At 42.6% G+C, this 25,700-nt stretch overlaps 2 protein-coding genes across 3 annotated transcripts; both read left to right on the top strand.

The window, feature by feature from the left end:
- The first annotated feature begins 1,568 nt into the window (after positions 1 to 1,568).
- On the top strand, positions 1,569 to 17,695 carry LOC106585137 (leukocyte surface antigen CD53). 2 transcript variants are annotated; one of them, XM_014171005.2, is made up of 9 exons: positions 1,569 to 1,823; positions 2,072 to 2,194; positions 14,643 to 14,733; positions 15,020 to 15,208; positions 15,385 to 15,459; positions 15,572 to 15,682; positions 15,844 to 15,951; positions 16,147 to 16,230; positions 16,435 to 17,695. In XM_014171005.2, the coding sequence occupies exons 3-9, from the start codon at positions 14,671 to 14,673 to the stop codon at positions 16,501 to 16,503; spliced, it is 699 nt and encodes a 232-aa protein (XP_014026480.1). In that variant the 5' UTR covers positions 1,569 to 1,823; positions 2,072 to 2,194; positions 14,643 to 14,670; the 3' UTR covers positions 16,504 to 17,695. The 2 variants fall into 2 exon arrangements, with proteins under 2 accessions (XP_014026480.1, XP_045563053.1); XM_045707097.1 differs by lacking the exon at positions 1,569 to 1,823 and having other exon boundaries at positions 1,971 to 2,194.
- Positions 17,696 to 19,666: 1,971 nt separating this feature from the next.
- Positions 19,667 to 25,458, top strand: cd53 (Leukocyte surface antigen CD53). Its single transcript, NM_001140576.1, is given in 8 exon segments — positions 19,667 to 19,874; positions 22,704 to 22,787; positions 23,478 to 23,666; positions 23,877 to 23,951; positions 24,170 to 24,283; positions 24,435 to 24,542; positions 24,660 to 24,743; positions 25,126 to 25,458. Coding segments are annotated over 7 exon segments (705 nt in total). The 5' UTR covers positions 19,667 to 19,874; positions 22,704 to 22,724; the 3' UTR covers positions 25,198 to 25,458.
- The last annotated feature ends 242 nt before the right edge of the window (positions 25,459 to 25,700 follow it).

The raw sequence follows: 25,700 nt of genomic DNA, 5'->3' as shown, positions 1-25,700 counted from the left end.
ATGGTATAGAGTACAGTATATACATATGAGATGAGTAATGTAGGGTATGTAAACATTATATGAAGTGGCATTGTTTAAAGTGGCTAGTGATACATTTATTACATACATTTTTCCATTATTAAAGTGGCTGGAGTTGAGTCAGTATGTTGGCAGCAGCCACTCAATGTTAGTGACGGCTGTTTAACAGTCTGATGGCCTTGAGATAGAAGCTGTTTTTCAGTCTCTCGGTCCCTGCTTTGATGCACCTGTACTGACCTTGCCTTCTGGATGATAGCGGAGTGAACAGGCAGTGGCTCAGGTGGTTGTTGTCCTTGATGATCTTTTTGTCCTTCCTGTGACATCAGGTGGTGTAGGTGTCCTGGAGGGCAGGTAGTTTTCCCCCGGTGATGCGTTGTGCAGACCTCACTACCCTCTGGAGAGCCTTACGGTTATGGGCGGAGCAGTTGCCATACCAGGCGGTGATACAGCCCGACAGGATGCTCTCGATTGTGCATCTGTAAAAGTTTGAGTGTTTTTGGTGACAAGCCGAATTTCTTCAGTCTCCTGAGGTTGAAGAGGCGCTGCTGCGCCTTCTTCGCCATGCTGTCGGTGTGGTTGGACCATTTCAGTTTGTCCGTGATGTGTACGCCAAGGAACTTAAAACTTTCTACCCTCTCCACTACTGTCCCGTCAATGTAGATAGGGGGGTGCTCCCTCTGCTGTTTCCTGAAGTCCACGATCATCTCCTTTGATTTGTTGACGTTGAGTGTGAGGTTATTTTCCTGACACCACACTCCAAGGGCCCTCACCTCCTCCCTGTAGGCCGTCTCGTCGTTGTTGGTAATCAAGCCTACCACTGTAGTGTCGTCTGCAAACTTGATGATTGAGTTGGAGGTGTGCATGGCCACGCAGTCGTGGGTGAACAGGGAGTACAGGAGAGGGCTGAGAACGCACCCTTATGGGGCCCCAGTATTGATGATCAGCGGGGTGGAGATGTTGTTACCTACCCTCACCACCTGGGGGCGGCCCGTCAGGAAGTCCAGGACCCAGTTGCACAGGGCGGGGTCGAGACCCAGGGTCTCGAGCTTGATGACGAGTTTGGAGGGTACTATGGTGTTAAATGCTGAGCTGTAGGCGATGAACAGCATTCTCACATAGGTATTCCTCTTGTCCAGATGGGTTAGGGCAGTGTGCAGTGTGATTGCGATTGCGTCGTCTGTGGACCTATTGGGGCGGTAAGCAAATTGGAGTGGGTCTAGGATGTCAGGTAGGTTGGAGGTGATATGGTCCTTGACTAGTCTCTCAAAGCACTTCATGATGACGGAAGTGAGTGCTACGGGGCGGTAGCCATTTAGCTCAGTTACCTTAGCTTTCTTGGGAACAGGAACAATGGTGGCCCTCTTGAAGCATGTGGGGACAGCAGACTGGGATAAGAATTGATTGAATATGTCCGTAAACACACCAGCCAGCTGGTCTGCGCATGCTCTGAGGACGCGGCTGGGGATGCCGTCTGGACCTGCAACCTTGCGAGGGTTAACACGTTTAAATGTTTTGCTCACGTCGGCTGCAGTGAAGGAGAGCCAGTAGGTTTTGGTAGCGGGCCGTGTCAGTGGCACTGTATTGTCCTCAAAGCGAGCAAAGTAGTTGTTTAGTCTGTCTGGGAGCAAGACATCCTGGTCCGCGACGGTGCTGGTTTTTCTTTTATAGTCCGTGATTGACTGTAGACCCTGCCACATACCTCTCGTGTCTGAGCCGTTGAATTGCGACTCTACTTTGTCTCTACACTGACACTTAGCCTGTTTGATTGCCGTGCGGAGATCATCTGGCGTCCAATAGATGATCAGGTGAAAGGGACTCCTTCCAGTCCACTCAAACTCTGTAAATGTATAGAAAAGGCAGGTTCTTGCCATCTACAGTATTTGCATACAGTCTATTCATTATTAATTGTTCTGGCATTTACTTGTTGTAACTTTAAACATTTTGACGCTGTGTATAGTGGGGCGGGCTCTACTGTCAGGTAGTACACTTCGGTGTCAGTCTGCTAACCGCAGTGTTCCCTTTTGAGACATTTTTTTCACTCTTATGCCACCAGGCTCCAGCCCTTACCTGTCAACACCCAGAAGGTTCAGTGTAACACCAATGGTACACAGGTGTTATATCTGCTGTTTTAACTGAGGGAATATTGTGGATTACCTTTGATCACGTTGTTTGTAAGGTACTGTGTCCTCTTCGGTGATTTAAAAAAATCTATATATATTTACTGTAGAATTTACTGAGATGTTTAAAAGTTAGGTTATTTAAAATCAGCACAATTATTTAGATTTGAAGTAGATGAAAAATATCTTATTGTACAAAGTATATCTAGACTTTAAAAGAAAACTGCAACAAGCTCTGAAAATGTGTCTTTGTTAGTCATTGCTCTGTAATGGTAAATCCATCAATGAATTGGAAGTCTCAATGGCAATTTAAATGTTAAATGAAATAGAAAATGTGCTTGGAACAATACTTTGCATAGGAGTGGGGCTATAACATGTTTGGATAGGTCAGGCACCGTGCTCAGTGTAGTCATACCAAACAGTGCTGTCTTGTCAACACTTCAACCATCAGACATGAGGAGTAGTCATGGTCACTTGAATCAACTGCTTTCCTACTCTAAAGCGGGATTAGACATTTTGTATCCTGTTTCATTTATTTGCACCGAAGAAAATAAGTCATAAACAACAATAATATATATTTTTGCAGGTGTGGTTGGAAGCCCAAGGGATTATATAAAAACCACACTACAAAAAAACAGTATACAATACAAAAGAACAAAAATGAAAAAAGCTTTAAAACAGATACCAAAACCCACTAATCATAAATGTACAAATTAACCGATCAGCAATCACAAAAAAAGTATATGCTTTGTTTAAATGTGTGTGTGAGAGTTGGGCTATATGGAGGAGATTACTGAGTAGTTTTGTTCATCAGGCTGACCCCCAGTGTTCGCTTGAAGTTATTGAGGGATGATGAGGTTTTGGCAATGTGAAGATAAGAATTCCAGAGTATGGTACCTATGTATCTGATAGAGAATTGACTATGTGAGGTGCGGCAGTGTGGAGGGTGAAGGTTATCACAAGACTGTGTTATATAGATGGATTTCAAAATAAACTTGGAAGAATCCTTTGAATGATTTAGGTAAACTGTCCTGGGAGGTACGAGTATTTGTAAATTAAAATTCATAATTGGCGTACATTCATGTCATCAAGTTATTGAGGGAGCTAAGGACCCTGGGATTGAACATCTCCCTCTGCAACTGGATCCTGGACTTCCTGACGGGCCGCCCCCCAGGTGGTAAGGGTAGGCAACAACACATCTGCCACGCTGATCCTTAACACTGGGGCCCCTCAGGGGCGTGTGCTTAGTCCCCTCCTGTAGTCCCACTTCACCCATGACTGCGTGGCCAAGCACGACTCCAACACCATCATTAAGTTTGCTGACGACACAACAGTGGTAGGCCTGATCACCAACAACGATGAGACAGCCGATAGGGAGGAGGTCAGAGACCAGGCAAAGTGGTCCCAGGACAACAACCTGCACCATCGAGAGCATCCTAACCAGCTGCATCACCGCCTAGTATGGCAACTGCTCGGCATCTGACCTTAAAGGCACTACAGAGGCTAGTGCGTACGGCCCAGTACATCACTGGGGCGAAGCTTCCTGACATCCAGGACATATATACTAGGCGGTGTCCGAGGAAATCCCAGTCACCCAAGTCATAGACTGTTCTCTCTGCTACCGCACGGCAAGTGGTACCGGAGCACCAAGTCTAGGACCAAAAGGCTTAACAGCTTCTACCCCCAAGCCATTAGACTGCTGAACAACTAATCAAATGGCCACCCGGACTATTACATTAACCCCCCTTTGTTGTTACACTGCTGCTACTCTCTGTTTATTATCTATGCATAGTCACATTACAAATTACTTCAACTAACCTGTACATTGACTCGGTACCGGTACCCCCTGTATATAACCTCGTTATTGTTATGTACATTTATTGTGTTACTTTTTGATTGATTCGATTTTTTACTTTAGTTCATTTAGTAAATATTTTATTAACTCTATTTCTTGAACTGCATTGTTGGTTAAGGGCTTGTAAGTAAGCGTTTCACAGTACGGTTGTACATGTGACAAATATGATTTGATTTTCATAGACAAGATATTGAGTATCTTAAACAAAGGTGCAGATGGAGCTAAGTAATTAGAGGTGGCTAGTCTTGCAAATTTATTTTGTACGAGTAATTTGTGTAGGTAGGAGTTTTATGTACTGGCCCAGACAATATTACAGTAAATGAGATATGGGTCAATTAAGCTGTAGTATAGAGTTAGGAAGCAAGCCTTATGAACCAAACCACTAATCTTTCTGATGATACCAACAGATTATCACTTTGCTGCAGACATTTATTTATATGATCTTTCCAGGATAACTTTTCATCAATTAGAACTCCAAAGAATCTAGTGCATGTGACTTGTTCCATTTCATTCCCATCAGTTGAGATTCTGGCTCACTTTTTACAATACTTTATTATTCTTACTATTGAATACAATAAAGTTGGATATTTTAAAGTTGAAAGGTAATTTGTTTTATCCTGAACCATTCAGAAAATTTGGCCATGCCAGAGTTGGCTTCATTATTTAGTGAATCAAAATTCTTGTGTGTTAAAATCAAATTGGTATCATCAGCAAAGCGAATGGGAAGTACGGTAGAAGACACAGCAGCAAGGTCATTGATATAGATTTGGAATAACAAAGGTTAAATTATTGAACCCTGTGGGACGCCACAGGATATCTTGGCCATGGTAGATGCACAGCCGTTTGCATAAACAAATTGTTCTCTATCATAAACATAACTATATAACCAATTATATGTATATTCATGAAAACCATAATAATGCAATTTAGAAAGTAATATTTCATGATCAATCGTGTCAAACGCTTTGGATACATCTAAAAAGATGCCAAGAATGTATCTGATTCAGAGGGGTTGGGTTAAATGTGGAAGACACATTTTCAGTTGAATGCATTCAGTTGTACAACTGACTAGGTATCCCCCATTCCTTTCCTTTTCCTTTCATTGTTGTTAAGGGCTGTAAATATTTTATCCACAAGTTGCAAAAGAGCCATATCTGTGGAGTAGTTTTTGCGAAAACCATATTGGTGCTCATATAGAATAGTGTTGATTTAAATGTTTCAACATTCTCTTATACACCATGTTTTTCTATGATTTAAAAAAAAACATGGTGGTACAGATATTGGGTGATAATTTGTCAAAGATCTTGGATCCACAGATTTATAAACCTTTGGCAATTTTCAAATCTGTAGGAACCGTACCAGTTTGCATAGATTTGGTGAAGGTATACGTTAGAGGCTCAGTGATCGAGGAAGAAACTGATTTCACCAAAGAGGCACCAATCTCATCATGACTTGCAGCTGATATCTTTAAGTTACCAATTACCTTTAAACCTCCATTACATCAGGAGGATCAAATTGAAACGGAGAAGGGAAATGTAATCCAAGAGATTTCCATCAGTTTTCAATTTTCTTTGACAGAGGAACCCACATTCACAAAAAGCTTATTAAATTGACATGAAATAACATCAGGATCACTGTAGGTCTTATTTCCAACAATACATTGAGATGGGATAGTTGCAGTTAATTCATGATTTTCCAAGTAGAATTTATATTATTTAAGGATTCTTGGAATTTGTTAGTAAAATATATTTTGGGGGATATCTGAAGTAGGTGTGTAAATTTGTCATTATACTTTTAGTAATTTGCAGATTTCAAGGGAGAGGGATTTGTGAGAAACCTTTTCTACAACAATTTTTTTTTTTTATGAAGATTTTTTTTATGAGGATCGGATGTAAATGTTTCCAGAACCCTTCTGCGCCTCTCTTATGTGGTTTAACTAAGGAAAAGCCTGAACAAATAATACAAATATTGTGGTTAAACTCAAATACACAAATTGATTAAATAGAAATGATTTTTTTGATTAATAAAAAAAGGTATAATCTTTGTAAACAATATCATGAATAGGACTGGTGGAGTTATGTCACACATGCAGCTAACAAAAATATATGGAAGTGTCTGCTCTACCCAAAATTATAACCAACTAATTGCAGCATTACCACAAAAATTGAGGCAAGTGGAAGGGGGGAAAAGTAAGGAATTTGTATGTCGGCCCTGCATTAAAGACCAAAATTGGTTAAAGAAAATTGTGATAAATAAAAATATATACCAGTTTCATATAAGGACCAAAAAATTGACAGCTGTGCTATATAGATTGAAAAATAGTTTCGATGTACCAATTCCATGGCACATGGTTTATGAACTGATATGCAAAACGACGCCAAATTCAAAATTTATAATTTTTCAATTTGAATTATTATACAAAATTCTAATAGAATGTTATATATATGGGGGATACAATCTTCCCAGCTCTGCAGATTTTGCTGCGAAGAGACATAGTCATTAGATTATTTATTTTGGTACTGTCCATATGTAGCTTGTTTTTGGTCACAGGTCCAGAAATGGCTGAAGAATTTCAACATTTACCTGGAGCTAACGCTGCAGATAGCAATAGTGGGTGATTTGAAAAGTCATAGTCAATCGATCAATAATATAATAATACTTTTAGCAAAAATGTTTATCTTTAATTTACAATCTGTAGAAACTAGGAGAATAGAAAGGTTCAGAACCTTTGTGAAGCATCACAGCACTGTTGAAAAATATATGGCAAAAAGAAATCCAATATGGATGGTGTTAAGAGATAGATGGGAGGAGTTGAATGGAGTTGAAGGGTGGGACTAATAACAACAAGATAACAAATGTAAAATGATCTGTGTCTGTGAAATGTATGTAGGTTCAGAACTTTTGTGAAACAGCACAGTTAAAAATATATGGCAAATAAAATAAAAGAAGGGCAGAGGAAGGACTAAAAACAAACAAAATATAACTATTGTAAAATACATTGTGTCTGTAAAATGTATATAGTGTGTATACACCTAAGTGTTGTTGTTCATTAGTTTACTGTCACGTCCTGACCAGTAAAAGGGGTTATTTGTTATTGTTGTTTGGTCAGGGCGTGGCAGGGGGGTGTTTGTTTTGTGTGTTTCGGGGTTTTTGGTTTATGTTCTAGGTTATCTATTGCTATGTGTTTATCTAGCTTTTCTATTTCTATGTTAGTTTTGTCAATGACCTCCAGAGGCAGCTGGTTGTTGTTGTTGTCTAATTGGAGGCCATATTTAGTTGTGTTTGTTTTCACTTGTGTTGGTGGGTGGTTGTTTCCGCTATAGTCTGTGCACCTTATTGGACTGTTTTCGTTGTTTGTTTTTGTTTAAGTGTTTTTCCTTCAATAAATAAGAAGATGATCAATATACCCGCTGCATTTTGGTCCACTCCTTACGACGAACGTGACAGAACCACCCACCAAAGAAGGACCAAGCAGCGGAGGAAGGAGCAGCAGGAGAGCTACTTGGAGTCGTGGACATGGAAGGAAATATTAGATGGAAAGGAACCTTGGAGGCAGGCTGGGGAGTACCGGCGACCGAAGGAGGAATTGGAGGCAGCAAAGGCAGAACGACGGAGGTATGAGGCATTATATCCTCCATTTCAGGAGGTGAGGAGGCAGCCCCAAAACATTTTTGGAGGGGGGCACATGGGGAGTTGGGGTAAGTCAGGCAATAGACCTGAGCCAACTCCTCGTGCTTATTATGGGGAGCGTTTGGCGTGGAGAGCACCGTGCTATGCGGAAGTGCGCGCGGTCTCGCCCATCCGCACGCACAGTCCGGTGCGGTCGATACCAGCCCCCCGCAAGTGCCGTGCTGGAGTGGGCATCCAGCCAGGAAGAAGTATGTCTGCTCAGCATATCTGGCCACCAGTGCGTCTCCTGCTCTACGCACAGCAGCCATCATTCCTCAGCACAGCCCAGTTCGCCCTGTGCCAGCACTCCGCCCGTGCAGGGCTACAGTGACAACTCAGCCAGGACGGGTTGTGCAGGCTGTGTGCTCCAGACCGCCAGTGCGTCTTCAAGACCCAGTGTATCCTGTTCCTGCTCCTCGCACTAGCTATTTGGTGCGTGTTACTGTTTTGGCGCCTCCAAAGCCAGCCCCACGCATCAGGCCTCTAGTGCGCCTGCCCAGTCCAGTATGTCCTGTTCCTGCTCCTCGCACTAGCCCTGAGGTGCGTGTCAATAGTCTGGCGCCTCCAAAGCCAGCCCCACGCATCAGGTCTCCAGTGCACCTGCCCAGCCCAGTATGTCCTGTTCCTGCTCCTCGCACTAGCCCTGTGGTGCGGGTTACTAGTCTGGCGCCTCCTAAGCCAGCCCCATGCATCAGGCCTTCAGTGCATAGTCCCCGTCCAGAGCTTCCGGCGACAGTTCCCCGTCCAGAGCTTCCGGCGACAGTTCCCCGTCCAGAGCTTCCGGCGACAGTTCCCCGTCCAGAGCTTCCGGCGACAGTTCCCCGTCCAGAGCTTCCGGCGACAGTTCCCCGTCCAGTGCTTCCGGCGACGTCCTACAGTCTGGAGCCTGCAGAGACGGCCCACAGTCCGGAGCCTGCAGAGACGGCCCACAGTCCGGAGCCTGCAGAGACGGCCCACAGTCCGGAGCCTGCAGAGACGGCCCACAGTCCGGAGCCTGCAGAGACGGCCCACAGTCCGGAGCCTGCAGAGACGGCCCACAGTCCGGAGCCTGCAGAGACGGCCCACAGTCCGGAGCCTGCAGAGACGGCCCACAGTCCGGAGCCTGCAGAGACGCACCTCAGCCCGAGTGTGCCTTGAATTCTAAATAAATCACCAACAATGTCACCAGTAAAGCACCATCACACCTCCTTCATGCATCACTGTGGGACTCAAATTTGGACTCATCCAACCAAAGGACAGATTTCCACCGGTCTAATGTCCATTGGTTGTGTTTCTTGGCCAAGCAAGTCTCTTCTTCTTATTGGTGTCCTTTAGTAGTGGTTTCTTTGCAGAATTTCAACCATGAAAGCTTGATTCACGCAGTCTCCTCTGAACAGATGATGTCGAGATGTGTCTGTTACCTGAACTCTGTGAAGCATTTATTTGGGCTGCAATTTCTGAGGCTGGTAACTCTAATGAACTTATCCTCTGCAGCAGAGGTAACTCTGGGTCTTCCTTTCCTGTGCCGGTCCTCATGAGAGCCAGTTTTATCATAGTGCTTGATGGTTTTTGCAACTGCACTTGAAGAAACTTTCAAAGTTCTTGAAATTTTCCGCATTGACTGACATTCATGTCTTAAAGTAATGATGGACTGTCATTTCTCTTTGCTTATTTGAGCTGTTCTTGCCATGATATGGACTTGGTCTTTTACCAAATAGGGCTATCTTCTGTATACCACCCCTACCTTGTCACAACACAACTGATTACCACAAACACATTAAGAAGGAAGGAAATTCCCCAAATTAACTTTTAACAAGGCACACTTGTTCATTGAAATGCATTCCAGGTTACTACCTCATGAAGCTGGTTGAGAGAATGCCAAGAGTGTGCAAAGCTGTCATCAAGGCAAAGGGTGGCTACTTTGAAGAATCTCAAATCTAAAATATATTATGATTTGTTAACTTTTTAGATAAATACATGATTCTATATGTGTTATTTCATAGTTTTAAAGTCTTCGCTATTATTCTACAATGTAGGAAATAGTAAAAATAAAGAAAAACCTTGAATGAGTAGGTGTGCCCAAACTTTTGACTGGTACTGTATATATTTAAAAACAAATATATATACACTGCTCAAAAAAATAAAGGGAACACTTAAACAACACAATGTAACTCCAAGTCAATCACACTTCTGTGAAATCAAACTGTTCACTTAGGAAGCAACACTGATTGACAATAAATGTCACATGCTGCTGCAAATGGAATAGACAACAGGTGGAAATTATAGGCAATTAGCAAGACACCCCCAATAAAGGAGTGGTTCTGCAGGTGGGGACCACAGACCACTTCTCAGTTCCTATGCTTCCTGGCTGATGTTTTGGTCACTTTTGAATGCTGGCGGTGCTTTCACTCTAGTGGTAGCATGAGACGGAGTCTACAACCCACACAAGTGGCTCAGGTAGTGCAGCTCATCCAGGATGGCACATCAATGCGAGCTGTGGCAAGAAGGTTTGATGTGTCTGTCAGCGTAGTGTCCAGAGCATGGAGGCGCTACCAGGAGACAGGCCAGTACATCAGGAGACGTGGAGGAGTCCGTAGGAGGGCAACAACCCAGCAGCAGGACCACTACCTCCGCCTTTGTGCAAGGAGGAGCAGGAGGAGCACTGCCAGAGCCCTGCAAAATGACCTCCAGCAGGCCACAAATGTGCATGTGTCTGCTCAAACGGTCAGAAACAGACTCCATGAGGGTGGTATGAGGGCCCGACGTCCACAGGTGGGGGTTGAGCTTACAGCCCAACACCGTGCAGGACGTTTGGCATTTGCCAGAGAACATCAAGATTGACAAATTCGCCATTGGCGCCCTGTGCTCTTCACAGATGAAAGCAGGTTCACACTGAGCACGTGACAGACGTGACAGAGTCTGGAGACGCCGTGGAGAACGTTCTGCTGCCTGCAACATCCTCCAGCATGACCGGTTTGGCGGTGGGTCAGTCATGGTGTGGGGTGGCATTTCTTTGGGGGGCCGCACAGCCCTCCATGTGCTCGCCAGAGGTAGCCTGACTGCCATTAGGTACCGAGATGAGATCCTCAGACCCCTTGTGAGACCATATGCTGGTGCGGTTGGCCCTGGATTCCTCCTAATGCAAGACAATGCTAGACCTCATGTGGCTGGAGTGTGTCAGCAGTTCCTGCAAGAGGAAGGCATTGATGCTATGGACTGGCCCGCCCGTTCCCCAGACCTGAATCCAATTGAGCACATCTGGGACATCATGTCTCGCTCCATCCACCAACGCCACGTTGCACCACAGACTGTCCAGGAGTTGGCGGATGCTTTAGTCCAGGTCTGGGAGGAGATCCCTCAGGAGACCATCCGCCACCTCATCAGGAGCATGCCCAGGCGTTGTAGGGAGGTCATACAGGCACGTGGAGGCCACACACACTACTGAGCCTCATTTTGACTTGTTTTAAGGACATTACATCAAAGTTGGATCAGCCTGTAGTGTGATTTTCCACTTTAATTTTGAGTGTGACTCCAAATCCAGACCTCCATTGGTTGATAAATTGCATTTCCCTTGATTATTTTTGTGTGATTTTGTTGTCAGCACATTCAACTATGTAAAGAAAAAAGTATTTAATAAGATTATTTCATTCATTCAGATCTGGGATGTGTTATTTTAGTGTTCCCTTAATTTTTTTGAGCATTATATATATAATATATTTATATATATTTATATATATTTAGGGGACTGGAAATTATGCAGACAATTACATTGATGGAAGCTACAATCTACCTGCAAAATTAAAGCTGATCTATCCCCCCAAAAAGGGAAATCAGTGGTGAAATACAGAGTTGAAAGATGTGTGAAAAGTCTGGTAAGCAGACTCTACATCGGCCTGATTATAAACATTTTCCCATGAAATATCATTAATCAACTTAAAGCACTTACAATTACTTTAGTTAAATATTCTACATTTAATGCTACCAATCATTCCCATCTGTTTATTTCAAGTTGCCAATGAGAAGTGTTCAGAAAATGTCAGTATAAAGTATACCTATATAAAGTATACCACATTATTCAAAGACTTTATACAAATAGTATCAATAAGGCTGGCAGATGTACTGGTCTCTCTTGTGGGCTTATAGATGAGGGGATACAGATATCTGGAGTATAAAGTATTCAAACGGTCAGATGTCAGTGAGTGCTTCTCACTTTTAAATACATTTATGTTGTAATAACCAAATAGAAAACACATTTTATCTTCATTACGAATCAAATCCAAGGTTCATGCAAGGATAACAATGAAACTACCAATGTCAGAATCGGGTGGTGGATAGAGGCATCCAATTACCACTTTTTTACCTATCTGACTCCGCTATGCCTCCTTGCCCTGTCCAACATTTCCTCATCTCCCACCCATTCTAATGTGACTATCCCCGATGCTTCTCCCTCTTTTCCCCCTGCCCCGCTACAAAGTTTCTCCCTGCAGCCGGTCACTGAGTCCGAGGTGCTAAAGGAGCTCGGACTCAATGAAACTTTCTTCATTGAGGTGGCTGCCCCTATCATCGCCATGCCTATCTCCAACCTTTTTAACCTGTCTCTCCTTTCTGGGGAGGTTCCTATTGCTTGGAAGGCAGCAACGGTTAGTCCTTTATTTAACGGGGGAGATCGAACTGATCCTAACCATTATAGGCCTATTTCTATTTTGCTCTGTTTATCAAAAGTGTTGGAAAAACTTGTCAATAATCAACTGACTGGCTTTCTTGATGTCTATAGTATTCTCTTGGGTATGCAATCTGGTTTCCGCTCAGCTTATGGATGTGTCACTGCAACCTTAAAGGTCCTCAATGATGTCACCATTGACCTTGATTCTAAGCAATATTGTGCTGCTATTTTTATTGACTTGGCCAAAGCTTTTGATTGGGTAGACCATTCCATTCTTGTGGGCCAGCTAAGGAGTATTGGTGTCTCTGAGGGGTTGTTGGCCTGGTTTGCTAACTACCTCTCTCAAAGAGTGCAGTGTATAAAGTAAGAAAATCTGCTGTCTCAGCCACTGCCTGTCACCAAGGGAGTACCCCAAGGCTCACTCCTAGGCCCCACGCTCTTCTCAATTTACATCAACATAGCTCAGGCAGTAGGAAGCTCTCTCATCCATTTATATGCAGATGATACAGTCTTATACTCAGCTGGCCCCTCCCCGGATGTTGTGTTAAATGCTCTACAACAAAGCTTTCGTATTGTCCAACAAGCTTTCTCTACCCTTAACCTTGTTCTGAACACCTCCAAAACAAAGGTCATGTGGTTTGGTAAGAAGAATGCCCCTCTTCCCACAGGTGTTATTACTACCTCTGATGGTTTAGAGCTTGAGGTAGTCACCTCATACAAGAACTTGGGAGTATGGCTAGATGGTGCACTGTCCTTCTCTCAGCACATATCAAAGCTGCAAGCTAAAGTTAAATCTAGACTTGTCTATCGTAATCGCTCCTCTTTCACACCAGCTGCCAAACTAACCCTGATTCAGATGACCATCCTACCCATGTTAGATTACAGAGACATCATTTATAGATCGACAGGTAAGGGTGCTCTCGAGCGGCTAGATGTTCTTTACCATTCGGCCATCAGATTTGCCACCAATGCTCCTTATAGGACACATCACTGTACTCTATACTCCTCTGTAAACTGATCATCTTTGTATACCTGTCGCAAAACCAACTGGTTGATGCTTATTTATAAAACCCTCTTAGGCCTCACTCCCCCCTATCTGAGATATCTACTGCAGCCCTCATCCTCCACATACAACACCCGTTCTGCCAGTCACATTCTGTTAAAGGTCCCCAAAGCACACACATCCCTGGGTCGCTCCTCTTTTCAGTTCGCTGCAGCTAGCGACTCGAACGAGTTGCAACAAACACTGACACTGGACAGTTTCATCTCAATCTCTTCATTTAAAGACTCAATCATGGACACTCTTACTGACTGTTGTGGCTGCTTTGTGTGATGTATTGTTGTCTCTACCTTCTTGACCCTTGTGCTGTTGACTGTGCCCAATAATGTTTGTACCATGTTTTGTGCTGCCACTATGTTGTGTTGCTACCATGTTGTTGTTATGTTGTGTTGCTACCATGCTGTGTTGTCATGTGTTGCTGCCTTGCTATGTTGTTGTCTTGTGTCTCTCTTTATGTAGTGTTGTGTTGTCTCTCTTGTTGTGATGTCTGTTTTGTCTTATATTTATATTGTATTTATTTTATTTTTTTAATCCCAGGCCCCCGTCCATGCAGGAGGTCTTTTGCCTTTTGGTAGGCCGTCATTAGAAATAAGAATGTGTTCTTAACTGACTTGTCTAGTTAAATAAAGGTTAAATATAGTTCATGCCTTACATGTCCAATACAACCATACATTTGTGTTAGTTTTGTCAGTTGGGGTGCACTTCCTATGAAACGCACATTGACACAGTCCACATAACACCACTGAAGACTTCAGGGGGTTATGACATTTAAAGCAATGTGTTTTGTTTGGGTCATGTGGTTAGGTGAAACACATGAACAAAGTAGAGTAAATATGGGTGTGGTGTGTATGAGTGTGTGTGTCAAATCAGTGGACTATAGCTGAGTCACATGGGGGGGGGGTTCTGGGCTGTCCATCGGGGAAGAAATTCCCATTCATATGTGCCCTCTCCATCTCGATGGGTTTAGGGCCCAGTTTGAGTTGATCTGCCAGGGGTTTATTGGCCTTGAATTCTGTGTCATGCCAAGCTTCAGTCTTTACGTTCTCAATTCCATCGATTAAAATGTTATTGAGCCTTAATTGATTTTCGAGGTAGTCTTCTTTGAAAGAGTGCTTGTCAGGTGTTTCGTTTGGAAAATGGTGAAATCCTCAGACGTGGTTTTGAATGCGGTCTGGCTGGTGACATTTGCACCCTTTAGCTCCTCCCCCATCCTGTTATCAATCAAATGAACGGTAAGCATTAATGGTTCAACATGATATTGAATTGTGTGTTTTTCTTCAGTTTGATGGGATCATCGCCATAAGGAAATATGAATCGTCCTTGTGTGAACTGCTTGAAAGGTTTGGTCACCTTCCTCAACTTCATCTGCTGGGTAGGTTGTTATGAACTCTTTATGGTCTCTAAAACGTGGCGACATCTGTAATATCAAACTCAGCCTGTAGAGGGGATAAAAGCATAAACATCACTTTATTCATGATGCTTTTTATGCTTTCTTTATTCCGATACTATACTGTCGTTAAAACAAATGATTTTACTAAGTTATTTAAACATTTTCCTCAAATTCATACATTTTCGTATCAACAATTTGAGAGATCTACAGGATCATGTATTCCCCATTTTTGACCCCAAAGTAAGCCTTTTACACTTGTGTCTTCCAGTTGTGTGGTGCCTTCATCGTGGGTTTTGGAGAGTTCCAGATGATGCACTCTAGATTTGGCTCCCTCATCACATCCTTCTGGCCCATCTACCCTGCCAACACCCTGATAGTCACGGGTACCATCGTGACGTGTGTCTGTTTCCTGGGAATCATGGGGGCCCTGAAGGAAAACCGCTGTATGCTCATCACTGTGAGTCTGCACACATGTTCTTTATTTATTTTTATTAGGTCATTCGTCAGGGACCACAATAGGTCTGTGTCCCAAATGGCGCTCTATAGCCCCCGGTCAAAAGTGGTGCACTCTAAAGGTGCCATTTGGGACGCGTCCGTGGTCTATGAGTAATCCGGGATCCGTTGTGATTGCAGTTTTTCATCCTGCTGTTTATCTTGATGCTGGTGGAGCTGGCCATGGCCTGTGTGTTTCTGGTGTATGAGAGGGAGGTAAGAAACATCTCAAAGGGTTCTCTGCTGTCCGTTCTGACTTCTATTGACTAAATAAAGTGTAGTGAGGCTAGTAGAAGTCATGTGAACATGTGACCTGTTTGCAATACAGATTGACACTTTCTTTGAGAAAGACCTGATGCGTAGCTTGGAGACATACAAGAATTCTACATCAGAGGGGAACTTAACCATTAAAGAGGACTTTGATGTTGTCCAGCATATTGTGAGTATTCAGTAGGTGTAACGCTAAATTCATACGTATCGCACTGTATACATAATACAAGCTGTACCTAGACCTCAATAACATTCCAGCACATTTCTCCATTCTGCTTGCCTGGACAATGTTGTTACAGGGTGGTAACCCAGTGGCTTTGCTGTGTTCAGTTCAGGTGCTGTGGGGTCCACGGCGTGGCAGACTGGGAGGGTAACGTGCCCCTCTCCTGTTGTACCAAAAACCCCTGTAACATCATCCCCCAACCTAACTGGCAGGAGGTGTGCTTGTTTCTCTGTCAACATCCCAAAAGGTACCCTATTCCCTATATTGTGCACTGCTTTTGACCAGAGCCCTATGGGCCCTGGACATGTGTAGTGCACTATAAGAGGGAATAGGGTGTCATTTTGGATGCAGATTTTTCATCAAAGAAGTATCAAGAACAACCACAGCCATATGACCTCTGTCTCTTTCAGGGCTGCCATTTGAAGCTCAGGAACTGGTTTGCGAGGAACTTTCTAAGCACTGGAGCAGGTGTCGTCTCCCTTTTCATTCTACAGGTACAGTAAACATCACCTACATCTTTTCTAAATTGGGTCAATGTGATTACCAGCGTAGGAATAGAATTACTATAGAAATACAAGTAGTCACACTTTTTATGATTACCACCAGCCTGTTTCCTCTTCCTTAGTCTGTATGTACTTTGGTCTGAGTTAGAATGTACTGACTATGTATCCAAAACATGTTTTTGCTCTTGTTTGCAGTTCATTTGCATGTGTTTCACCGTCCCCATCTTCTGCCAGTTCAGTCATAATGGATATGGTTACAAGTGAAAGGGGAACCCATGACTTTCAACTGGCTTATTACGCAATACAGGATCTCATTAACTTGAGACAAAATAATAATAGATTTAATTTATGTAGAGCTTTTTAATACATGAAAAATCTCAAAGATGAATTGATGTCCTATGTGGCTCAGTTGGTAGAGCCCTTGCAAAGCCAGGATTGTGTGTTTGATTCCCACGGGGTACCATTGCGATGCACTCACTGTGAGTCGCTCTGGATAATAGCGTCAGCTAAATGACTAAAATGTAGATGTCATAAGGATATAATTTTCCTTCACGTGTTTAGTTTTTGTTTGATTGTTTATTTTCAAGCAATAAGGCCTGAGGAGGTGTGATATATGGCTAAGGGCTTTCTATGCAGGACGCAACACGGAGTACCTTATTGCTTTCATTAACTGGTTACCAACGTAATTAGAACAGTAAAAAGAAATGCTTTGTCATACCCGTGGTATACGATCTGATATTCAACGGCTGTCAGCCAATCAGCATTCAGGGCTCGAACCACCCAGTATATAATTAAGCAATAAGGCATGGGGGGGGGGTGTGATATATGGCCACTATACCACAGCTAAGGGCTGTTCTTATGCACGACTCAACACAGAGTAATTATAAACTGGCTGGTTCGAGCCCAGAGTGCTGATTGGCTGACAGCTGCGGTATATCAGACCGTATACCACGGGTATGACAAAACATTTATTTTTACTGCTCTAATTACGTTGGTAACCAATTTATAATAGCAATAAGGCAACTCGGGGGTTCATATCTGACCTTTTTGAGAGAAGTAATGTTATGAGTAGTAGTACTTAGCATATGACCAAGCATCTAACAAAATAGATTGGCAAGAACAGTTGCTATTGACACAGAGTAATTTGAGCACAGGAGGTTGGTGGCACCTTAATTTAGGAGGACAGGCTCATGGTAATGGCTGGAGCGGAATTAGTGGAATAGTATCAAATACATCAAACGCACGGTTTCCATGTGTTTGATGCCATTCCATTTGCTCCGTTTCGGCCATTATTATGAGCCGTCCTCCCCTCAGCAGCCTCCTGTGAATTTGAGCTGTCGTTCTGTATTTTTGTGTTTTAATTTCATTCTGGATAAATTGTACCTTAGAGACTAATATGTATGTATGTTATTGTGATTGTTCAAACCCACAGGAAAATAAACATTAATCAACTGGATTCTTGACTGCTCATACCTGTCTATTAAACCACAGATTCGCAATAAAAATGTGGTTGCGAATAACACCTTTTTACTCTTACAGTGTCATTCTGGATATACAGTGCATTTGGAAAGTATTCAGACCCCTTGACCTTTTCCCCAAAAAATGTACATTACAGCCTTAATCTAAAATAGATTTTTTTTTTATTCCCCTCATCAGTCTACACACAATACCCCATAATGACACAGCAAAAACAGGTTTTAAGAAATATCACATTTACATAAGTATTCAGATGCTTTACTCAGTACTTTGCTGAAGCACCTTTGACAGCGATTACAGACTTGAGTCTTCTTGGGTATGACGCTATAAGCTTGGCACACCTGTATTTGGGGAGTTTCTCCCATTCTTCTCTGCAGATCCTCTCAAGCTCTGTCAGGTTGGATGGGGAGCGTTGCTGCACAGCTATTTTCAGGTCTCACAAGAGATGTTCGATCGGGTTCAAGTCCGGGCTCTGGCTGGGCCACTCAAGGAGACTTGTCCCATAGCCACTCCTGTGATGTATTGGCTGTGTGCTTAGGGTTGTTGTCCTGTTGGAAGGTGAACCTTCGCCCCAGTCTGAGGTCCTGAGCGCTCTGGAGCAGGTGTTCATCAAGAATCGCTCTGTACTTTGCTCCGTTCATCTTTCCCTCGATCCTGACTAGTCTCCCAGTCCCTACCGCTAAAAAACATCCCCACAGCTTGATGCTGCCACAACCATGCTTCACTGTAGGGATGGTGCCAGGTTTCCTCCAGTCGTGACGCTTGGCATTCAGGCCAAAGAGTTCAATCTTGGTTTCATCAGACCAGAGAATCTTGTTTCTCATGGTCTGAGAGTCTTTAGGTGCCTTTTGTCAAACTCAAAGCGGGCTGTCATGTGCCTTTTACTGAGGAGTGGCTTCCGTCTTGCCACTCTACCATAAAGGCCTGATTGATGGAGTGCTGCAGAGATGGCTGTCCTTCTGGAAGGTTCTCCCATCTCCACAGAGGAACTCTGGAGCTCTGTCAGAGAGACCATCGGGTTCTTTGTCACCTCCCTGAAGCAAGGCCCATCTCCCCCGATTGCTCAGTTTAGCCAAGCAGCCAGCTCTAGAAAGAGTCTGGGTGGTTCCAAACTGCTTCATTTAAGACTGATGGAGGCCTCTGGGCTCTTGTGGACCTTCAATGCTGCAGAAAATGTTTTGGTACCCTTCCCCAGATCTGTGCCTCGACACAATCCTGTCTCAGAGCTCTACAGACAATTCCTTCGACCTCATAGCTTGGTTTATATAGACAGGTGTGTGCCTTTCCAAATCATGTCCAATCAATTGAACTTACCACAGGTAAGTCATCTTAAGGATGATGAATGGAAACAGGATGCACCTGAGCTCAATTTCAAGTCTCAAAGCAAAGGGTCTGAATACTTATGTACATTTCAGTTTTGTATTTGTTATAGCAAAAATTTCTAAAAACCTGTTTTCGCTTTGTCATTATGGGGTATTGTGTGTAGATTAATGAGGAAAAAATTATGTAATGAAGTTTAGAATAAGGCTGTAACATAACAAAATGTGGAAAAAGTCAAGGGGTCTGAATACTTTCCGAATGCAGTGTGTACTGTATGATTGAAACAACAATGAGTAATCTTTTTCTTCATGGAGTACTTCAGAACATTGCTTTTTTATGGTAGAAAACATCAGGCCCAAATTTCCCACAGCGTAAGGGAGAACAGGGTTCACGTCTTTGCTAAACGTGGCAGAGGAGGCTGGTAGGAGAAGCTATAGGAGGATGAGCTCATTGTAACGGCTGGAATGGAATAAATGGAATGGTACCAAACACATAAAGCACATGGAAACAACATTGATTTCATTCCAGCCTTTAAAATGAGCCCCTCCTCCCAAAGCTCCTCCCACCAGCCTCCTCTGGAATGTAGGTAATTCGTCACAGAAGTTGTCATTTTGTCTTTCCCCTCAGTGCTATTTTGAAATGCACGCCGCTCACAAGTTCTCAGTATAGATTTACCATAATGTACCCTAGAATAAGGAAGTAGAATGAATTCCCTTCAGTCTACTGAGAACGAGAAGTAACAGTACAGCCAAGTCAAAGGTGCAGTACATCCTCTAAACAACGGATTGTAAAGGGTATCGGGCTTGATTTAAACTTGTATCACTATTTCAACTGACAAGGTAAGTACGGTCTCAAGGTCTCAATTGTATTCATTTAAATGGAAAGTTATCTTTTATTTACTGTAAAAGAGTGAGGATTTGATTGTCTTTAGATTGTTATGAGTGATGTGTCTAGTCTAATAGATGTCAGGGGATAAGAGAAATTGGTCATGTGTATATGGAAAGCACAGGAGGTTGGTGTCACGTTAGTTGGGGAAGACGGGCTCGTCGTAATGGCTGAAGCGAAATAGTATCAATGATGCCATTTCATTCTCTCCGTTCCAGCCATTATTATGAGCCGTCCTCCCCTCAGCAGCCTCCGCTAGATTATTCTCAAACCTATGAGAATAATCCAAAATTAAATGTTGGGAGTGTTATATATTGAAAACATGTATTTTTAATATAAAAACAAAATGTCTCCAGTATCGGCTCTGAAAAAGATTTCATGTTAGAAGATCTCATGTGATTTGTCAAAAGACCAATTAGTGAAAAAAAAAGATCAGAATTGGGCTGCCTGTGCAAACTCAGCCTTAGAGGTTGTTTGGCTCAGTGAGTTACATTTAAATATGGCTAATAATGACAGACACAGCATGGTGTCAGAGGATAAGTGTCATTTGGGTTAGACACATTGCACAGGAGGTTGGTGGCACCTTAATATGGGACGTCGGGCTTATGGTAATGGCTGGAGTGGAATTAGTGGAAAGGTATCAAATACAGTACCAGTGAAAAGTTTGGACACACCTACTCATTCAAGGGTGTTTCTACATTGTAGAATAATAGTGAAGACATCAACACTGTGAAATAGCACATATGGAATCATGTAGTAACCAAAAAAGTGTTAAACAATTCGAAATATATTTTATTTTTGAGATTCTTCAAAGTAGCCAGCCTTGGCCTTGAAGACAGCTTTGCACACTCTTGGCATTCTCTCAACCAGTTTCACTTGGAATGCTTTTCCAACAGTCTTGAAGGAGTTCCCACAAATGCTGAGCACTTGTTGGCTGCTTTTCCTTCACGCTGCGGTCCAACTCATCCCAAACCATCTCAAATGGGTTGAGGTCGGGGGATTGTGGAGGCCAGGTCATCTGATGTAGCACTCCATAACTCTCCTTCTTGGTCAACTAGCCCTTACACAGTCTGGAGGTGTGTTGGGTCATTGTCCTGTTGAAAAACAAATGATAGTCCCACTAAGTGCAAACCAGATAGGGTGGCGTGTTGTTGCAGAATGCTGTTGTAGCCATGCTGGTCAAGTGTGCCTTGAATTCTAAATAAATCACAGACAGTGTCACCAGCAAAGCACTCCCACACCATCACACCTCCTCCTCCATGCTTCACGGTAGGAACCACACATGCAGTGATCATCTGTTCACCTACTCTGCGTCTCACAAAGACACAGCGGTTGGAACAAAAAAATTCAAATTTGGACTCAGACCAACGGACAGATTTCCACCAGTCTAATGTCAATTGGTTGTCATTTGCTTGTGTTTCTTGGCCCAAGCAAGTGTCTTCTTATTATTGGTGTCCTTTAGCAGTGATTTCTTTGCAGCAATTCGAAGGCCTGATTCACGCAGTCTCTTCTGAACAGTTGATGTTGAGATGCGTCTGTTACCTGAACTCCGAAGCATTTATTTGGGCTGCAATTTCTGAGGCTGGTATCTCTAATGAACTTATCCTCTGCAGCAGAGGGATCTCTGGGTCTTCCTTTCCTGTGGCGGCCCTCATGAGAGCGCTTGATGGTTTGTCCAACTGCACTTGAAGAAACTTTCAGATTTCTTGACATTTTCCGAATTGACTGAACTTCGTGTCTTAAAGTAATGATGGACTGTCGTTTCTCTTTGCTTATTTGAGCTTTTCTTGCCATAATATGGGCTTGGTATTTTACCAAATAGGGTTATCTTCTGTTTACCACCTCCTACCTGGTCACAACACAACTGATTGGCTCAAACGCATTAAGAAGAAAAGAAATACCACAAATCAACTTTTAACAAGGCACACCTGTTAGTTGACATGCATTCCACTACCTCATGAAGCTGGTTGAGAGAATGCCAAGAGTGTGCAAAGCTGTCATCAAGGCAAAGGGTGGCTACTTTAAAGAATCTTGTTTTTGGTTACTACATGATTCCGTATGTGTTATTTCATAGTTTTGATGTCTTCACTTTTATTCTACAATGTAGAAAATAGTAAAAATAAAGAAAACCCTTGAATGAGTAGGTGTGTCCAAACTTTTGACTGGTACTGTACATCAAGCACATGGTTTCCATGTGTCTGATTCCATTCCATTAGCTCTGTTCCGACCATTATTATGAGTCGTCCTCCACTCAGCAGCCTCCTGTGATTGAGTGGGTGTACAATTCCACCCACATTTTCATTCCGCAGTGGGATGAAACACTGTTATGTTGGTATACTTTCACAGATTTTTCCTCAAGGTATAAGGTCTCTATTCAATCTGTAAAGTTGAAGCGTTAGAGTTTGCCATATAAATCAAAACTGTATTGGTCTAGACATCATGTTCAAAACTATGATGAAAACCATTTAAAAATGTTCAGCCGAGTCCCATGGGTAAATTTAAAGGAAGTAAACCAGATACAGCAGGCTAATTTCCTCCCACTGTGACACTTGATGGCCTCGCTACTCACTCACAAACAGTACCCAGTTCCTTCTAATTTCTTCAGATGAAGGAGAAAAGAAATCTGACTCAGTAATGTTCTTACTATTTTTAACAATTGTTGCTGTGTATTTGTGTGGTATATGTTGCTGTTTGTGCACGCTGATGGTCTCTGTGTTAAAGAGACGCTTATCATTGATGTATTGGCACAATATGTGTTTATCTGTCTCTTGTTTATTTTGCAGGTCTGGAAGCACTTCTGGGAAATGGCTCAAAATTGCCTCAAGTGTTTGAAATACACCATGTGTATGGTTAACTTCTTGTGCTTTGTACGTATCTCCAACATCCACCTATTAGCCTTCTACTCCTACTTCCTCAATGAGATTGAAAGCCATGTTCAGGGTTGGGGAGTAACTGTTTACATGTAATCAGTGACATGTAATCTGATTACAAAAAGCATTAACTGTAATTGGTTACGTTAAAAGCAAAAATATTATAATCTGATAAACAGATACAGTACTTCTTAACTACATGATTACTTCTTGGATTACTTTTCAATTCAGAAAAAAATACATTACGACACCTTTCTGTTTTCTCAATGACATTTAAATCAGCATTGAAAAAGGCACAAGTTGAAGTTTGTCCCACCTGAGCGAGTCTGGCCACAAGTCAGAGACCACTATGATGACACATTAAATGTGTTTCACGGATACATTTTGTCTTCTTCTAATGCCTCTTAAGGTTAAGGGGAGAAGTAATCCAAAAGTAACAGTTACAATTTTGGACAGGTAACTAGTAACGAATTACATTTACAAAGTTACCTACCCAACGCAAACCCTGCCCATGTTCAATATTTCAATTTCCATTTATCCTGCATAAGGTACATTTTAGGACAGCCTCCTCCTGATTGGCCTGACAAGTCCTGATGAGACTGCCCTAATATGGACACCGTAATTATGTCATATGACACCATATTCTGTATGATGTATGTTGACGCCATGTTGTTGTGTTCGGGTCAGATGTGTGGAACAGCAGTGTTTGGTTTTGGAGTGTTCCTGATGTTGAACACCAAGGTTTCTGCTCTCATCCCCACCCTGTCCTCCTTGAATCTGGCCAACACACTCTTCATCACCGGCATCATCATCACTTGCGTGTCCTTCCTGGGGTTCCTGGGGGCCCTTAAAGAGAACCGCTGCCTCCTCATCACTGTAGGTCTCACATGGAACTCATATTTCACATTATTTTGTATTCAACAGAGACATCGGTCTCTTCATTCACTGTCCTTGCTTTAAACTGACTTACAAAAACTTGTAAATAACCTATTTTTATTTATCAAGGTACAATCAATCATTAAATGTGCAACGTGATAACAAGGATTTTCCAGGATGTGCATATACTCTGTTTTTCTTGGTTTGCAGTTTTTCATCCTGCTGTTCATTCTGATGTTGGTGGAACTGACTGTAGCCTGTCTACTGCTGGTATTTGAGAGAGAGGTAAGATAAAGCAGGTGCACCATCAGATGTTGGTAGGAGGTTAAGGGGTGAGAGAAAATGAAGTGAAGAAGAGATCATTAATACATTACTAATGAGGACTTATAACAGGGAAATCAGGAGTTGAGAGAGGGCCAGGGTTGTGAGGAAAGGTCAAAGATGATAGGAGGTCGTGTTTTATGAGACGTTCATACTGCTAAGAAATGAATGTGTGCGCTTAGATTGACAGATTCCTAAAGAAGGATCTCACAGAAAGTCTGATGAAATCCAGGGAGTCAGCTCAAGGTGGGAATTCCACAATGAACACGGACGACTGGGACATCATTCAGAGAACGGTGAGTGTGAATTGAGAAACATTAAACTTCACAATGAAACATGGATGCCCCCTCTTTCGCCCTGCCATAGTTCAGAACAAAATTGAGTGGAAATATGTAGCCCATGTAATGATAACACTGCTTTTCTCATGCTGAATTCTATTACATTTAGTTCCAGTGCTGTGGGATCAATAACACAAGTGACTGGAAGGACAAAGTGCCTAAGTCCTGCTGCAGCGAGAGCCAATGTGGCCCCGGGCAGCCAGTATACTGGAAGGCCGTATGACATCACATATACAATATCCTCTCATGATTAACAAGCCTCAAATGAACTAGAATACTGTAGAAAAACATAGCTGATGTCACTCAATAAGGATTTTTCTCTTCTTCATCTCAGGGTTGTTACAGTAAGCTGACGGTGTGGTTTGAGGAGAACTTCCTAGTCACCGGTGTTGGTGTGATTGTGCTCTGCATTATCGAGGTATGATCAGCTTCCCTGCTAGTTAATACAGGGTGTCGGTGATAGGTTTATACTGACATTCACGTAAAAAAATACCTTTTCCAGACCAGAAGCATCTTGTGAAAAGTAGTGCACTATATAGGGACTAGTGTGCCATTTGGGACGCACACCATATTCCCTAGACGCTATTCAAGATGAGTAACGTATAGGCGAGAGGCCTATACACTACTCATCTTGAATAGCGTCTAAGGAATATGGTGTGTCCCCCAAATGGCACACTAATCTCTATATAGTGCACTACTTTTCACCAGATGAATAGGGTGTCATTTGGGATGGTGTTGCATAACTATACCAGAACACCATGTAGGCTAACACATTCATTTTGTCTTTTCTATGTTGGTAGGTCCTGGGCATGTGTTTCTCCATGACTTTGTTCTGTCACATAAGCCGGTCTGGACTCGGCTACAAATTATGAAAATTCTGCTTACCTGGTTAGGACCTTTCTTTCTCACTGAAAACATCTGTCTTCAACTGTTTTTCAGGGGATTTCCATATACAAAACTATACATTTACTTTCACAGGCACCTATGAGATTTTATACACTTAAATTCATGTTTGTTTTCTGTAATATAATGCCGTCAGTCCATGCTCTCTATGAGGATTCATTCCATGCTAAAACGGCAGGCACTTTATAATGTAAACCCAAATAATGCAATAAACATTGAGCTTTTAATTCATTTTAACCCCACAAAGATCCTGACTAAAAGCACTTTTCCCTCCCGATCCGTAACTGTATAGATTTTTCTGCCATCAGCAGAAGACTTGGAAACAGATTTCCTAAATTATAATCTCTTGGGAGTTAAATAAAAACTTTCCCATTACCATCTTTCTAACTACACAGTATGACAGCTGCTTGTCAACGTCACATGGTTTCCTGTTACTTTCAACCTGCATGGTGAAACTGAATTTAACCACTTC

Source organism: Salmo salar, chromosome ssa24, assembly GCF_905237065.1.
Source record: "Salmo salar chromosome ssa24, Ssal_v3.1, whole genome shotgun sequence".
NCBI classification, from domain to species: Eukaryota; Metazoa; Chordata; class Actinopteri; order Salmoniformes; family Salmonidae; genus Salmo; species Salmo salar.
This window is presented reverse-complemented; position numbering and strand designations above follow the sequence as displayed.

Bases quoted from the DNA above. Each gene is read 5' to 3' on its own strand.
- LOC106585137 (XM_014171005.2), top strand. From the start codon at position 14,671: ATGAATCGTCCTTGTGTGAACTGCTTGAAAGGTTTGGTCACCTTCCTC. The intron at 15,460-15,571 runs GTAAGAAACATC...TTTGCAATACAG, and splicing joins TTCTGGTGTATGAGAGGGAG to ATTGACACTTTCTTTGAGAA. The intron at 15,952-16,146 runs GTGTGCTTGTTT...TGTCTCTTTCAG, and splicing joins CCCAACCTAACTGGCAGGAG to GGCTGCCATTTGAAGCTCAG.